This window comes from Polypterus senegalus, chromosome 15 (genome assembly GCF_016835505.1).
Source record: "Polypterus senegalus isolate Bchr_013 chromosome 15, ASM1683550v1, whole genome shotgun sequence".
In the NCBI taxonomy this organism is placed as follows: Eukaryota; Metazoa; Chordata; class Cladistia; order Polypteriformes; family Polypteridae; genus Polypterus; species Polypterus senegalus.
The window spans coordinates 45,083,991-45,101,347 of NC_053168.1; the positions used below are offsets into that span (position 1 = coordinate 45,083,991).

At 35.3% G+C, this 17,357-nt stretch overlaps 1 protein-coding gene across 5 annotated transcripts in view; it reads left to right on the forward strand.

Moving 5' to 3' along the window:
- tbc1d5 (TBC1 domain family, member 5) overlaps nt 1-17,357 on the forward strand; it is a 483,468-nt gene that overhangs the window by 355,480 nt on the left and 110,631 nt on the right. For all 5 annotated transcript variants that reach the window (XM_039737608.1, XM_039737613.1, XM_039737610.1 and 2 more), the window contains one exon: nt 10,627-10,733. In XM_039737608.1, the coding sequence (XP_039593542.1) occupies nt 10,627-10,733 (107 nt within the window). The remainder of the gene's footprint in view (nt 1-10,626; nt 10,734-17,357) is intronic.

Sequence of the window (17,357 nt, forward strand, 5' to 3'; positions counted from 1 at the left end):
TTGCTGCACCAATTCAAAACAGTCTAGTCATAAGCTTACATGTAGGAATTTCAATTTAAATTGTTAAAATCAGCAAGAAACATTATTACATGGTAAAGAGTGCCTAACTCACTCAGTAATCCAGTCAGATTACTTTAAAAAGTCTTATTGTACTTTGTAGGATAGTAAAGAAAATTGGACAAGATGAAATCAGAATTTGCTTTTACTTTAAAAGCTATATACTCAGATGGCAGTGAGCATCTATTATCATCAGATATTGCCAACATATAGTGAATTGCGCACATATCCCTATTTGGATTTTATCATAATATAATGTAGATTTGACACATTTACACCATTCTTATCAAAACTTTTAGCAGGATAGCATACTTTAAAGCAAACAGAGCTAATGAGCTTCTCAGACATAGCCTGGCAGTGCCCAGGTTCCCTGCTTAATGTACTTTAGATGCTGCAGAGTGTTCCAGCCTGACCTTTTAACCTGGACAAAATATTTAATTTAGAGAAGTTCATTACTACTCTGATCTTTAACCTGACAGACTTCAGTATATAGCTGGATTAAACCTATAGATGATAGTCAGCATTAGGGCAGTAACTCTCCACAGGAGTACAAGCAGTGAAATAACAATCTAGTAGAATCTCCAAAAATATTGCAGGAGATGCACAAAAAGGCAACCAAAGGTGACTAGCAGTGCTACCATATAAGGAAGAGAACCCTAAAGAAGTACAAACAGATGGTACTGGTAATGATCCAGAATATCCAATAAAACTGTAAAAGATGTTTGAAATTAGGTCTCAGCAACAGCATTTTGAAAAGAGTCATTCGGTGAACATCAAGGAGATTCAAACCTATTTTCCATACAAGTTAAAATTTGAGTTAAATCAGAATACAAATGTAAATTGAAACAACATCAAAAAGTAGTCTTGAGTGAAACATGTCAGTGAAAGACCATGAAAAACAGTGTAAAAATGGCTTTTACACTGTGTAGGGTGGCACCAAGTTGGTGCCAGTGTGTCGTCTCTGACTGTATGGCAAGAGTGAGAGGTAAGTTTTGTTTTAGTAAGTCAAGCAGACTTCTTCATGTAAAACAAGCCACATTAGTTCCATTTTTTTGTTCTTGATTTCTCTAGTTACCTTCTAAGATTAAAAAACTATCATTTGTTCAGTAAACTCTTAGCACCACAGTAGAAAATGGTCGTAGTAATCAAAGAAGTTAAACGTGGGCTTTGTTGTTGTTGTTCTAATCCATTACGGCACTGGTTCTCTGATTCACCCCCGTAACTTCAAGTTTTCATTCTAGCCAAGTTCTGACTGAACTTCTACCTTAACAAACATATCAGACCGGCTTATTAAGCAGTGACAACAAGTAGAGGCAAAAAGCTCTGGGGAGACTGTGCAGTAAAGATTGGTGCCATTCCTTTGGATTAGACATAAAACTGGGTTCTTGACTCTCTATGGTTATAAGATAAAAGTATAGTGCCCTCCCGATGTCCAGGCTAAATTACCCATCATGGCCTTGCCCATTCTGGCCTCTAATCTCTAAAGGTCTCTCTCTCTTGCCCCTTCACCACAAAAAAGATAATGCATGATAAGTGTACTGGTGCAAGAATGGCTGCTGTTGCATCTTCCAAGCAAATGCCCACATTGGTGCTGGTTAAAGTGGTTCCCCATTGTCTATGTGAAGTGTTCTGAGCAGTCAGAAAAGTGCTTTATAAATGTTATTAATTTTTACTATTATTAATTGTGAAACATGTTTGCAATCAAAAACATGCAGCTAAAGGTGTCACCCAATGGTGATCTTGGGAATTACTACCTTATAAAATAACTTCACTATTTATTAATTTAGTTTTTTTTTTCTCATTGCTCATTTTGCTATCATCTTCCCCATGTGCTTTTTTCTTAAGGGAAAGCTGTGTTACAGTTGCAGCTAAGAGACAAGAGTCCAAATTTTAAAAAAAAGAATTTAAAAAAAAAAAAAAGAATATTGACTATGCCCACATCAAGATAAAATTAATTCACTGATTTTGTACATGAATGTTTTATCGAAAATTTATTTCCACAAGCATTTATTCCATTTTTTGATACGTATCGTTGTAAGAAGCCCATGTGTTCCTGTTGCTCTATTGTGTGATTCCCTTATACTATAATGGCTTTTTGACTACATGCATGCATTAAAACCAAAGAACAATTCCTCATTTTCATCAAAACATGCATTAATTGTTTCTTGGTGCAAAGAGAATTGTTTGCACCTTAACATAAGCAAAACCAAGGAACCAGTTATTGGCTTTCACCAGACCACAGAGTGTCTATGTGCAGTCACTACTCAAGGAGTGAATGTAGAAGTGGTCCATTCCTTCAAGTACTTGGGGGTCCACATTAATGACAGATTAGGCCGGTCTTGGAACACAAAGAAACTATTTAAGAAAGGGCAGAGCAGGCTCTTCTCCTTTAGGTGACTGCGTTCCTTTAATGAGGGAAGTGACATCCTTTGCATATTCTACAACTCTGTGATGGTCAGTAAGATTTTCTATGTTATGGTGTGCTGGGCCTGTAACATCACTTCAAGAGAGGCCACCAAATCAACAAGCTGCTTAAAGGGACAGGCTCAGTTACATGATTTGTTCTTTTGCAGCAAAGGAGATAATTAAAACAAAACTAAGTGTCATTATGTATAATGTTGTGCATCCTCTCTAACACACTAACATCGAGTACTTTCAACCAACAAATCATTTAACAGAAGTGTGTCAGGAAACTCACATACATGAATCTCCTTGACACCAACAGCAATATGTCTGCATAAGGTCTCTGTGACTGTGACAGCCAAGTCAGAACTTTTCTTCCTTTTTATTCTTCTTGCCTTACATTCATTCTCATGTGTGTTCAGACCGAAGTGTATATGAGTACTTATTAATTTAAAGAGCTTTTGTAAAAAAAATCTGGATTTCCCCCTGAGGAGAAATAAAGTTCTAAAGTTCTATCTGCTCCATGCAGTACTGTCAGTACATCCATAACTGGTTACTTAACATTTTTCTTGTTTTCTTCCCCCCTGAAAAATCTGTCCTAGTGCTGGGCTGTACTGAGTGATGTGGCAGGCTACATTAAACTGAACATGAAATCACATCATTATCAGCTTTGTGACATTTATCAAAGTATAGATTGCACATACATGCATCACATGTACTACTTGACAGGGTAATTATACAACAAAAAAGTATTTTGAAATTCTGATTTGTTGGTTGCAAGGATATATCCTGTATTGCATACAGTCTAACTCTCATGAGCACCATCTTAGTGCAGCTTTCAAACTATAATACATAATTAAAGAAAACTTGAAAGGCTGCGGAGTATTTTCTAAGGCATTTAGCATTATAAAGTAAAGCCAATGGCCTATAGCAATTTTAAAGAAATAGGAAAAGATGTTCCCATTTCCATTCTTCTCTTTCGAGTACACATATCTGATAATAAATTCACTGCAAATGTAATTCAGTTAATACTTTTTTGTACCTTTTTTGTTTGAGTGCCAGTAAAATCAAAGTGATTGTAACTTTGTTTGGTATTGGACTGTATGTGTGTGGTCTAAGTGAAATGTTTTGTTTTTAACAATAAAGAAAGCTGCACTACCTGGTGAAGCTGACTAATGTATAAATAATTCTTCACATTTTTTTCTGGATGTATCTCAGCATACCCTTTGTTTGTGGTGCAAAAAAACATAAATGGAACCTGTAAGTAAATGTATACTTGTTAAATACTCTTCTGCTTTGTCCTGTGCCTGATGTGTGGCTGTAATCTCTACTTGTCACTTACTCCTGGAACAACGTATAACATGAAATAGGCTGTGAATGCAAACGTGTTTTGCAGACAGATTTGTAAACAATTTTCTAAATGATATAATTTCTCCAAGGTCCTTGTTTAGCAGAATGTTTTAACATTTTGTTTATTACTTCTTGAACTTATACCTTACTTATGGGACAGACATATTTTTCACTGATTTACCCCTCTACTCCACAGTTTAAAACTACTAATCAAACAATTCAGACATGATTGAGGTGTGCATTGCAGAGATTTTAATTTAAGTGCATTTGCATACATTTTGATCACACCTTTTAGAAATGACATAATTTTTTTTGACATAGTCCCACCATTTCAGGTTACATAATATTTGGGACATAGGAGTAGTATGTACGGTATATTAAAGCAGTCATATTTAGTACTTCGTTTCATATCCTTTGCATACAATGATTGCTTGAAGTCTGTGATTCACGGACATCGCAAGGTGTGGAGTATCTTCTGTGGTGATGCTGTACCAAGCCTATAATGCAGCCATCTTCAGCTAATTCTTATTTCAAGGGCTGTTTTGATGTCTTAAACATTATGGAGAACACTGTATTTTCTGTCCAGTAAGAGAGTACCATTTTCCTTTATAAATGTATGGTAGTGATGTTTCAAAGAAAAATAAGTATGCGCGTACTTAGCCATGGGTCTTATTCTGGCTCTTGCATAGTTAGGCTGTTTTGCTCAGATAAACAATGGAAAAATTGGCCAAACGTATTGAATGTAGCCACTTCTCTCTTTGTGCTATCAGTGTGTAGAAAGATGTCACTGCTAGCCCATCCATCCATTATCAAACACAATTACACTAATTCAAATTGTACAGGGACTGGAATGATCCTGGCAGCATTGGGCACAAATGTCACTCATGGGCTTTGTGAACTGTGGGTTTATAGTTCTCTGTTCAGGTAAACATACGAATATTTGGCAATGTAAAAGAGTTGAATAAAATACAGTAAAATGCAGTGTACTCACTTTAAAAATTACATGTTTTGTGCTTGGTTTAATAACCCCAAAGCTTGAGGATTTACCACCAGGTGTATATATGAATTGCATTTTTACACTTTGTTAACAAAATTCCCAGTTTAGAAATTTATCTGGGGTTAGAGATAGTATGACATTATTAGCAGAGTATTGAGCCTTACCTTCTGGGTTTATTAAATTGCCTCAACACTTTCTAAATAATTCCTTTTTCTTTAAAGTTTGGGAATATGACTATCTAAGTGTCCTTTTTGGGAGAGGACCCTAAATTCTCCATTCAAACCTGCATCTGCTGTATAGCATACACCAGTTGATTTGACCGTGTCTGTGTGTTTATGGTTGATTTGCAGGGGCACTACTTGAGTATTCGGCCAGCTGAGGGTTAATGTTTTATGGTTCAAAGTTTTGTTTTGGTTTTTCAGGCACATCTTATTTATCCAGGCAAATTGTGCGTAGCTTCACAATGAAAAATAATTTTCATTATAATTCCAAGATGGATTTTTTAACTTTATTTGTATACTCACTGTAATGTTCCTTTTACATAATAAAAAACTTCAGAGTATTAGGATGAGATAATGTACAAGTTCAAATAAACATAGCATTTAACTGTAAGTTATGCAAACACTTTTGTAAAATAAACACAATTGACATTGAAGATTAACAAATATTTAGGCCAAACCTAACCTGAGAATGTAACATTTTGTGTTAGTTTTTTTTTTTCTAATTGATTTTTAATAAAAATAAAATCAGTTCAATTCATTTTTGTATAGTGCTCCTCATTTAGTGTGGCCCCAGAGCACTGAAATATGCAGCTTATGTTAAAGGCATTGCTAGTTCACTTTTCTTGAATTTAATTAAACAGTTTAGGAGTCCCAAAAGGCAAAGTCATCAACACTAACAACAGTTTAGTCAATGTTGTATTTTTACTGCACCTGACTATTTTGTCCCCTTGCATGTGGGCATGATTCTGTATGTACAGTACAGTATTAATATTCATGAAGTTGCAGCCAATTTTAGAGCTTTGCAATATTTTCAGCCTAAATGATGCAAATGTAGCATGACCTACATTCTTAGTCATACTGAGCAATTATTTATATTTCAACACCTACTATCCAGTAACTTTTGGTCTGGTGATGGCCTGCCAGTTAAAAGTGACTATGATTCTATGTAACTATTAAGATAAATTATTGTTTAAAATAATAAAAAAAAAGAATTCCTATATAGTCATCTGCCAGAATTTTTTGGCTATAAAAGCAAAAATAATGTATGCATTTGAAGAAAAAAAAAAGATATTTTAAGAAAATAGTTTTTTTGTTTTTGCCAACGTTCCACCTACTGTTTAGAGAAACAATTATTAAACAATAGATACACAGATTACATTCTGCTTTCTACCATGTATAGCACGGTTTTTAAAGGAAGAGAGCTAGAAAGGCACAACAAGAAAAATAATATTTAATAATTATAAGGTGTGTGAAAAATACAATGTAAAATGTGATGAATACAGTAATGTGCAGTATCATTTGCTAGATCATTAATTGTAGATTTGTAAAGCTTAACTGTTTATGTACCCTCTCAGTGTTTTTACTCCTAGGTGCTGTAAGGAAAATCTCAATCTGTTAAAATCTATTTTTATTAGTACTATGAGAACATTAATATCATCATGAAAAGGAGCTAGAGCAGCGGTGACCAACCCAGTGGATGTGGGTTTTTGATCCAGAAAGCTTTTATTAAAGGATAATTCTGCCTTGAAATAGAAATCACTGCTTTTGCCTCCTGGTTTTCTTTTTTCTAGCGTGTTTGTTTAGAAATAGACTGTGGAGTCTTGCTTAATTTTACTGTAACTATAGAATAAAAGCCATAGCCTAAACATAGTCTTACTGAATATATTGCTAATTTACTTTGAGAATATTTTCTCCACAACCTCACACAAAATCCAGACGTATTCCTCTTATGAAGAACTGTAACTTCCCTTGTGGAAACAGCTGCTGGTGCTGTATTGCTTGTTCCTTCAGTGGCTAATTTCACATCTACTGTTGTTTTGTAGAAGCAGTAGAATCATTTGTGTTTGCTTAATGATCTTATTATACTATTTGTTGGTTTTTTGTGTGTATCTCAAAAATGTAATCCCAAGTACAAAATTACATTTCTTTTGCTTTTGTACAATCATAGCTTTCCAAAAAGAGACTTCATGTAAATATTTTTTTTATTTTTAATTTAATATATGATGTAAGCAACTAGGATCACTTTTCCACATATGCATCAAGAGCCTTCTGTGCCTGAAGTTTCACAATTACAGAACCCTTTATAAAAACTGAAATAAAATATGAATTAGGTGTGAATTTATTTATTTATTTATTTTTGGTTGCTAATGGAAAAGTGCCACTCACAGACAGGGTTGGGAAACAGATAACATAAAAACTAAGTAACTTTGTTGCTCATCTACAAATAATTCTTAGTCTACACCAAGTAGATTTTATGCTATTCTGCCATTTTATCTTCCATTTGCTTGACAAAAAGAGAGTCTTCCTGAAATTGCTTCATGTTAGTGGCATTTTGATAAAATGAATTTTTTTCAAGCCTTATTTGCCATCTCGTAAAAAACAATATAGTAATTGTTAGCATTTTTAAAATATTTAGTCTGTGGCCATTGTTTATCAATCCATGTTGGTTTCTTGTTTCTCCTGTAAATATTCTGCTGTTTGAGACATCCATTTCAATATAGAGCTGAAACCTTTTTGGTTTTGCTGCAATCAAAAAATGACTAAGTAAACCTTTTGTTCAAACAGAGAAGTTTGTTTGTAGATATCTTCAACCAATAAAAAACAATATAGAGCAAATGCACAAGAAAAGTCTTCCAAAAGTGTTCCATTTGCAGACATATTTATTTTGGGAATTTGAGGGTCCCTTATTGAAACACCAAGGAAATCTGCAACTACCCTGTAAGAAAACTTTTAGGTGCATCATAAGGTGGAGAGTGCACTGTTTGTCAGACTGTACCAAGTTTACTTTGCATCATTGACTTGAAAGACAGCTACCTAAGAAACATGAGTACTGTGGTTATTTGAGCAGATTCAGTATCTCTGTATGTGAAGTCATGGTATGTTCCTTTGTTGTGTGATAAAGTATTGACCATTGATTTTAAAAGCATTTTCTTGTACATAGACATTCAAGTATATTATGTTTCTCCAGTCGCGTTTCGATTATGGTACAGTAGCTCCAGAGGCCTTTATGTAACCATGAAAAGACATCCACACAGGTGATGTGGTCGGTTTTGTATTATTTAATGTTTGTTTCGACATCATTTTATATGTTCATTACTTGTTAGATGTTTATATTTGCCTTATCTTACTATACAATTATTTTTCAGGGTCATCTGCATTCTCATTTGTACTTTGTATTTTTGACATTAATGAGAATGATTAATTGTGGTGTGAGCTTTTTAATTCTTAGGTTTAAATCTTCCAAATACAACATATTTTGATTCATTGACACCAACACAATGGAAGTTATGTGGTGATTTCATCAACAGATGTTTTAGAAAAATTATCAGTGCTGTGAAGTGAAATACCATAGTCAACCGCAGCTCTGGCTCATCACTGACGTGATAATTTCCAGTTTTAAGTATACAAAGTTTATAAATGTTCCAAATTGCACAGTTTCCGTACTTATGGATCTCACTTAATTCGTATTTTCTTTCAATGTCTAAACTGCTTGCTTTTCTCAAATTGACAGCTACCTAGTTGTGTTAATTTAGTTCTACTGACTGTGGGGACAGACACTAAGTTTAAATATAACTCTATATGCTCACTATCGAAACAACAGGAAATGCCTGAAGAGAATTAAATGTCAGCCAGACAAAATACCCCATGACTTGTGTTTATATAAGACCAGCTGTCCCTCACGGCTCTACCTGAGTAGTAGTGGAACAGGACAAACTTTAAAAATCAATAAACAAACATGTATTACTAGCTAAGCAGAGTCAAGGTGCACTCCAAAACGTGGCCAGAGGTAGACCGATTCGAATGGAGGCTGGCGCGCGAGTGTGGAGGGCCCCACCCAGGTCCCAATATTGATGCCACGCTTCCTCCTCCCCTCGGCCCGCACCCTCTGTCTTGGATTAGCGTGAATATATTGCTCCTGCAAGCAAACTGTGATACTTAGCGTGATGAAAGGAATCTCAAAATTTACCAAAATGTTCAAGCAAATTGTGGAAAAAAAACCTGATCCAAATCTGTTAAGCAGTTGTCTCATTGGCTGGCTTAGCTGGAGAAAGGTATTTTACGAGGCTGACATGTGAGTGAGGAGGGCCCCGCCTGGCTTCCCACTCCTGACATCACGGTTCCCCTCCCCTCGGCCCACAGCCTCTGTCTCGGATTAGCACATATAAATTGCTACTGTAAACAAAATATGAAGCTAAGCACAATGACAGAAGTCGCTAAATCAACCAGAATGTTCAAGCAAAGTATAGAAAAAAACCTGATTTAAATCCATTAAGTAGTTCTCTTGTGAAAAGCAGACAGAGAGAGAGAAAGAATACACAAAGAGTTGCATCATCCGACAACTTTAATATGTAGTTTTGCTGAAACATGTAAAAATAAAAAGTGTCTTTTGTCTAATATTAATCTTTCCATGATAAAGGTAATTTGCTTGAATATACAGTAAAAACAGGAATTGTAAATTAAGTGTGAATCTTAAAATTATTGTTGAAGCCTTACCAAAATCCTAATTGAATGTAACTTCATAACTTAGGTAAATTAAGCAAAAATAATAAGTGCCTTCATTCAGAGACTACAGGGGTTATGAAAAGAGTTGGCACTGGATTTTAATGTTTAAAACTTGCAGATGTCACATTTGATCTCTCGGTGAAATGCACTAGAAATTGTATTTAGTGGAGTTTTGAGAGCCCTCTTTTTCTTTTATAAATGCATTGTAAATTATTGCTTCTATCTCTTATTTTATTCAGTATTATGCTTGTGTTTTTGTGCTTTGTTTTGTTTCTTGGCATGGAGCGTCATGATTCCCATTCCAAATGTGACATTAGCAAGTTCATAAGAAGTGGAGTAAAGCCAGAGGGCTCCTCTTTTTGCGAGTGCATGCGTGTTTCTGGTTTTTAGAATTCCAGGTGACTTCAGACACATTTTATTGCAAACCTACTGAACAATCAAAAGGTTTTCTTCCCCAGTGTTTCCACTAGTCTTTTCTTTGAAATTGGTAAATGGGCTGACTTTTACACTGGGGTGATTACGCAGTAAGATGGCAAGAACCCTACAAGTAGTTTTGTTTCTATATTATTTTTTACGTTGATACATTATATTGAGCAAATGATCTCACTAATATCTTAGTGGTGTACATTCCCTTTATAAAGTGTGTTTCTATTGAATGTATATCTAGTATATTCTTAACTGTCATAATATCAACTTTGCAATTTATACTTGTATACTGTATAGTAAAGAATGGTAAATAAATGTAATTATATAGGGCCTGAAAGCTGTATGGTTCATTGTGTATGTCCATACTCAGATTACTATGTTGTTGACAGAAACAAACAAACATTTGCCCATACTTTGTTTCCTTTACCAAGAAAATGTTATGTCAACAAAAACAAAATAATATAGAAATAAACAGAAGAAAAATGCTGATGTTTTAACATGATTTAGAGTCAATCCACGCCTCTTTTTTCTAGCATCTGTTGAAGAATTCAACAATTAACTCTACATAACACTTGTGTTAGATCGCTGCTTATGAATTTTAAAAAATATTTATCATTTTGCATTTTTGAATTTGCTAATAATTGTTCCTTTTTTTTTTTCTTTTTTCAGTGATTGCAAGCAACTACCAGACCTGCTTGGGATTACTCATGCATTATCCTCCTATTGGAGACATACATGCCCTCCTTCACAAAGCACTCTTTCTCAGAGATCCAAAGGTAAATTAAATGAGAATGCATTTTGAATTTTTCTAAGCTTCATTTTAAAGTTTCCTTTTGCATATGTTTATATCAATTAATTTATTCAGTAGTATGCGCTGCATGTACAGTATTTGTAATATGTGGCCATCTGAAACTTACTAAATTTGTGACAATACTGCTCAACTTGTACTAAATTCATTGTACTACTTCTGTGAAACAAAATCAGTACATCGGACTAAATAACCTAATGTCCTATTCTTTGTTGCTTTTATACACGGTTTGGATGTACAAAGTCCTCTGAGACTGTTAGATGCTTCTCATAAACTATTGTTTCAAGTTTCAAATCTCCTGTTGTGTACTCAAATCTAACATGTTTGCTTTTACTTATGTTAAAACTTTGCGTTTACTTATGGTCAAGTTCATTTGACACAAATTGTCCAATCCTGTAGGCTGACCAGGGGCCTCATGTATAAACGGTGCGTATGCACAGAAATGTTGCGTAAGAACCTTTCCACGTTCAAATCGCGATGTATAAAACCTACACTTGGCGTAAAGCCACGCACTTTTCCACGGTACCTCATACCTTGTTGTACGCAAGTTCTCTGCTCGGTTTTGCAGACTGGCGGCACCCAGCATCAAAGCAGTGCTACTGTTCCTGTGTGGTTACTCTTTATCTTCCTGACATGGCTTTATAAATACACTGAAACTAACCGCATATTGTTTATTAGTGTAATGCATCTGATTGTAATTAACTTGTAACAATATAATGGTCCAGGGAATAGCCACAGTATTCCAAATACCATAACTGCTTTAGCGTTGTTACTCTCACTTCTTCTTCTTCTTCTTCTTCTTTCAGCTCCTCCCGTTAGGAGTTGCCACAGTGGATCATCTTTTTCCATATTACTCTCACTTGGAGTATTTATATCACTGTATCTGAGTGTGAATCACAGCAGCAGCTGATCGGAAAGAGAATTATCGGTATACAGCTTCAAGAACACACTGTCTCGCCACAGCAAAACGTTTTAAAGCCTTTCCTGTACGGACCTCGCGGTTCGGAAACATTTTCATCCCAAGAACTTTAAACGCACTCAATCAAGTGCTCCTTGTAGAACTGTTAGTACTTATAACTACAATTGCCTCACTGTAAACTTGCATTACAGTTATAATATTACACAACCTGTGCCACTTTATAAAGCGCGTATTTACATATGATGACGGTACCATTTGTAAGATGAAATGCAGCAAAATATTTTGAATATATTATACAGATAAAACTTTAACTTCATTTAAATAATCTATATTCTTCACTGGGACTGGCGTGAAGGATAGAATAATTAAACATGTACTACGAAGATATTTCAATTTTCCTTAAATGTTTTGAAGAATCAGCGCTCTAAGCTTACAGATGGCTTAACGTCTATTACAGAGCTGATTGTGTGGGGATCGGTTACTTGGAGAAAAAAAAGCGTGTGTGGGGATCGGTTACTTGGAGAAAAAAAAGCAAGGACTGCAGGAGCGGCCATGCCAATATATATTGAAAAAAACAGAAAGAGAAAATAACGACACAGCTAAAAACGCAGCGACAAATTTCAACAAAAGTTTAAACGCTTGTGTCATGAGCACGAGGCGGCTATGCAGTGTCCACAACGGACGTGGCCATCCACCGTACATAAGATACCATATTGACATTGGACTTTCTCTGTTGGACATAGAGCCGCCCATGAGTACTGCTGCAATAAATAATTTCATTGAAGGTCGCACACAATCACTGCGCCGTGAAACCCATGTTTAAAAACATGCTATCATCATGAAAATAATATCACGTATACATCTCAGTATTTTAGTTATTCAGAGAGCTGTAATATCACAAATGTAATGGATTCTGTGTCCTGTCAGAGGAAGAGAGCCGGTTTAAGAAGCACATAGTGATTCATACACATAGAGCACATAGAAGATCACATACAAAACAAAGCATTTAACGTGCTATACTTTAATTACGATGTAATTTGAGAAACTGGTTAATTAAATGATTTTAAGATGAAGTTTATGATGTTCTATTTTATTGACAAAATAAACTACATGATTAAAGTGGAAATTTCGAGATTGAAGTTGACATTTCGTGCTTTTTCCCCACTGTTTGCCTTTTTTTTTCTCTGTACCCTAATAAGCTTTCATATGACACTCTGACAGTGGGCTACAGCTCGCCTTTTCACGGTGACTTTGATATGTGACTTCTTTTTTATTTCCGGCACTGTGCGATTTTGTGAACGTGAGCTTTCAAGTTTCTCCAACACGCTATGTCACTCGATCAACTTCCTTTTGTTGATTATACCACGGTTTATTTGAACAAATAGTATGTTTTTCCTTTGCCTCCACTTGGTATTCGCTGAAATTCTTATATTTTCCTCCATGCTTTTCCCATTGTCTTTTCACAGAAGGCTGCACTTAAGGGCGATTTATATTGATTTGCATATTCAAAGAGGCGTAATTCTGGGAGGAGTTGGGGCGTTACATAACTTTTCACACTGATCGGGATTTATGTAGTGGAAGAACGTGGAAGTTGGAGTACGCACAGATTCCTGCATCTGGATTTTTCTGTGCGTAAGCACATTTCGGCTTTTGTGCTTACGCCATGTTATAGTGCGAATTCTACACACGGCGTTATACATGAGACCCCAGGTCTCTCTGCAATGATCTGGCTGATTGTAGATTATCTTCTATTCTCCTAGTGTGGTATCACCTGCAAACTTAGCCAGCTTGTTATTTATATTCATACTAGCTCAAATACCCAGCGTTGCCCAGGATGAAAATAACGTTTTTTTTAATTGTTTGAGAAAAATACAATTAAAAAAAACACAACTTTAAAAATAAAAATAAATTAATAAGTAATAAACCTGGGTTCACTTACCGGGTCCTCCCTGCGTGGAGTTTGCATGTTCTCCCCATGTCTGCGTGGGTTTTCTGCAGTGGGCTGGCACCCTGCCCGGGGTTTGTTTCCTGCGTTGCGCCCTATGTTGGCTGGGATTGGCTCCAGCAGACCCCTGTAGTTAGTATATAGTGGGTTGGATAATGGATGGATGGATAAAGACTCACTGATGTGCTCGTCTTGCAGTGTTGTATGTATGTTATCATCCAGTTTATGCTTGGAACTGGCCAGCTGTATTTAATTTGAAAAGCAACAGGGGCGCGGTGGTGCTCAAACATAAAGAATGCTGGCAGTCACCTGCAGTTTGCACTCATGTTTTTTTTAATTGTTTGAGAAAAACAGAATTAAAAAAACACAACGTTAAAAATAAATTAAGAAACAAAGACTCACTAATGTCGTTGTCTTGCGGTCTTGTATGTATGTTATCATCTAGTTGACTCTCGGAACCAGCCAAATCTATTTAATTTGAAAAGCAACAGGGGTGCGGTAGTGCTCAAAAATAAAGAATGCAGTCCCCTGATATATACTAACTGTGTAAGCCTAGAAAGTATTTAAATCGTCAGAACTACTCTGGGCATCTCTCTGCTAGAAGGATTCATGTTGCCGAAGTGCTCACATCATGTGTGCATTACCAGCTAAGCGACTGTCTTTCTTTGGAGGTTTCCTTTTGCCGGTGTACTGGCCTTGCTTGCATATCCTTGGAGCTGGAGCCCTCACCCCAACTCTACGTCTCACTTCTGGGCCAGGCAGACACACAAACTTCCACGCATAGAACTCTATTTAATTTTCAAAAGCAACAGGCTTTGACCAATGAGGAACATGTGTACCGTGTTTAATGAAAATCGCTCCAGCTGTTTGGACATTATGCTGTAACATACATACACACATTGACTTATATAATATATATCAAGAACATTTCAGCTCAGAACCCAAAATACATGTACCTATTTATCTCACATTTTCCTGATTTCTTTATATACTGTGTCATTCCCCTCTGTTCATCATGTTCTTATGTATCTAATTACACACTTCTCTTAATTTTCCAGTTTATGCTGTTCATGGACAGTATAATATTCTGATCCTCTGCAGCTCTTTCACTCTTTTTCCATTGATCCTCTATATTTTCTTATTATCTCTAGCTGAGCTAATTGCCTTTCTGGTTAAATGTCTACCCCTTAGGTTTTTTTTTTACTCTAAATTCAGTAATTTGATCACAGGCTTCAATTGTCAACTGGTTTTAACTTCTTTATAGGGTGTAATCTACTGCATAAATTCCTTTTGCTTTTATGTGTATTGTTTGTCTGATTGGGCCAAAAAGTGCAAATGGCTTTGAATATTCACTGTTAAAAACAGAATTGTAGTAGTAAAACAAGGACAAAGCTGTACTTGTAAAAATGCACCTTACTTAAAGCAAAAGGCTGGGTAAAATAGGCAGGCAGTGAGGCATAGTGGTTAAGCCTTTGAGGCTTGGACTTCAAACCCTGAGGTCATGGATTCATACCCCATTACTTACACTGTATGACCTTAAGCAAAAGACATTCACCTGCCTGTAATTCAATAGGATTTAAAATTGCAAATCGCCTTGGATAATAGTGTCAGCCAAATGAGTAAATAATAATGACAATAGACTAAAATACAATATGGCATTCACCCGTGTCACAGGTGTCAAATAGGTGAGTGATCCCAGTAACTGTCAAAAGAAAGGCAAGCATCCTACCATTGTGCATACAGTGCCCTTACCCTCATCATCTCAGTGCCAGCCCTTGACACACTGTTATTTTATTAAAATAATACTAACTGAGAAAAGTGTGAGAGGGGACCTGCCAAATGACAGAGCTGTTCCATTGAATGTGTGGTCCCTGAAGCTGTGAGAAATGTGAGCAGGTCATTGGAAGTGAACTCAGACTGATTATGTTGTAACACTTTCGTGCTGTCTAAAGTACAAGAGTAAGTCAAAAATGTGCATTTATAAAGTAGATTATACATATCACTGATTTTAACATTCTGCATCAATGTACATCTATTTGAAATACAAACAATAAATTATATGCAAGTTAAATGTATTTTAATTTAAATTAGGAGCAAACTGTATTTTACATGAATGTACCATTCATACATATTTCTTTATAAAAAGTAGAAACATTGGTGAAAGAAGTGTTCCACACTGCCAGTTGTTCTTAAATAATTCATTAACGCATTTCTGCTTTTCTCTTGGTATTGCTGTTTGACTAAAATTCAGGTAAGTAAATAATGGAAATGCAAATGATTTAAACACTGTTTAAAAGGATTATTATGCAATAACAAATGAAAAAAGCCTCATGAATTTTGATAAGTTTTTTATGATATTTAAAAAAAAAAATCTATATGCAGTACATTTGCAATTTTTTTGTTTGTGTTTGTATAAATTATATCTAGGATTACATTATTTGATTTTTTTCCAGAGTAAAGAAAACCTGTTATTTGTATTAAAGTAAGTTTTTAGACTTAATGCTTTGGTTTGGACTAAGTGATTTCACACTGATTTTGGAAGTCTGTAGAAGATGCCTATTACGCTGTTCTTAAGACTTTCATTGCAGTCTAATTAAAACAAAACATTTTAAGTATTTTCAACATATTGCATATCCTTCCTAGCCAGATGTTATCAACCACCTGCAGGCGGGAGTATGCTTTTCTAGGAAAGAGAGCTTTCAGTAGAATTTTCTAGTTAACTGTATATCTGTGTTTTAGTAAGATGAAATCCATACTAATCTAGCACTTGTAAATACGATGAAACTCTGTCTTTTTATAGTAGCTTTACGTTGTGTGGATAAAGGGCACATTACACTTTGAATTTTCTCAATAATTTTTTTTGTCATCTTTTTTTTTTACATGTATGATTAAAATTTACATTCTTCTGCTTTTTGTGCGAAAGTTGATTATTTTAGATACTGTAACAATAATGACTTCTATGAGCTGGTTTGTCTGCTGTGCACTATTCCAGTAAAAATATCAACTAGAGTTTTTGCTTTGTAAAACAAGTATTGGTTTATTATTAAAATTTCAGATTTATATTTTTTTCATGTAAACACATGAAAACAGTAACAAAGAAATGAAATAGATCAGTGACTCTAAAATTGTCAGATGTGTATTAATCCAGCGTTAATACCACAATTACGTAGCTTCAACTCCTTGCTAACTTTAAATTAGCAAATTTATAAAATAAAGAGTAGATGAGTTTATTAAATAAAAAATGCTGTGAAAATGCTAACAATAAACTCCATATATATGAATGTCTGTGTTTAAAATAAAGAGTAAATGAGTTTATTAAATAAAAAATGCTGTGAAAATGCTAACAATAAACTCTCTCCATATATATGAATGTCTGTGTTTATGCTTTCAAAACAATTCAATGCTCTTTGAACATTCTGGACCAAAGGTGACTCTCTAAAACCACATGGACAAGATAGGCAGAATTTTGACCATGGGGGTCCCAGTGGATATTTTTTTTTTCCCCCGTGTGCTACAGTTTACCCACCAGTGCCATCTGCTGGCTGAAAGCAAGTCAAACACTTGAACAGACTGAAGTTAGACTAGTGGACACAATGACCAGTCTTTAATGTTACTTACCTGGGCAACAGGACATGCTGCTTCTATCTACTGTAATATAAAATGGAGTATTGTTTGCTTTTGCTGGGGGGGCATTGGATGAGGTTTGACTGAAAGTGGAAGAGTAACAC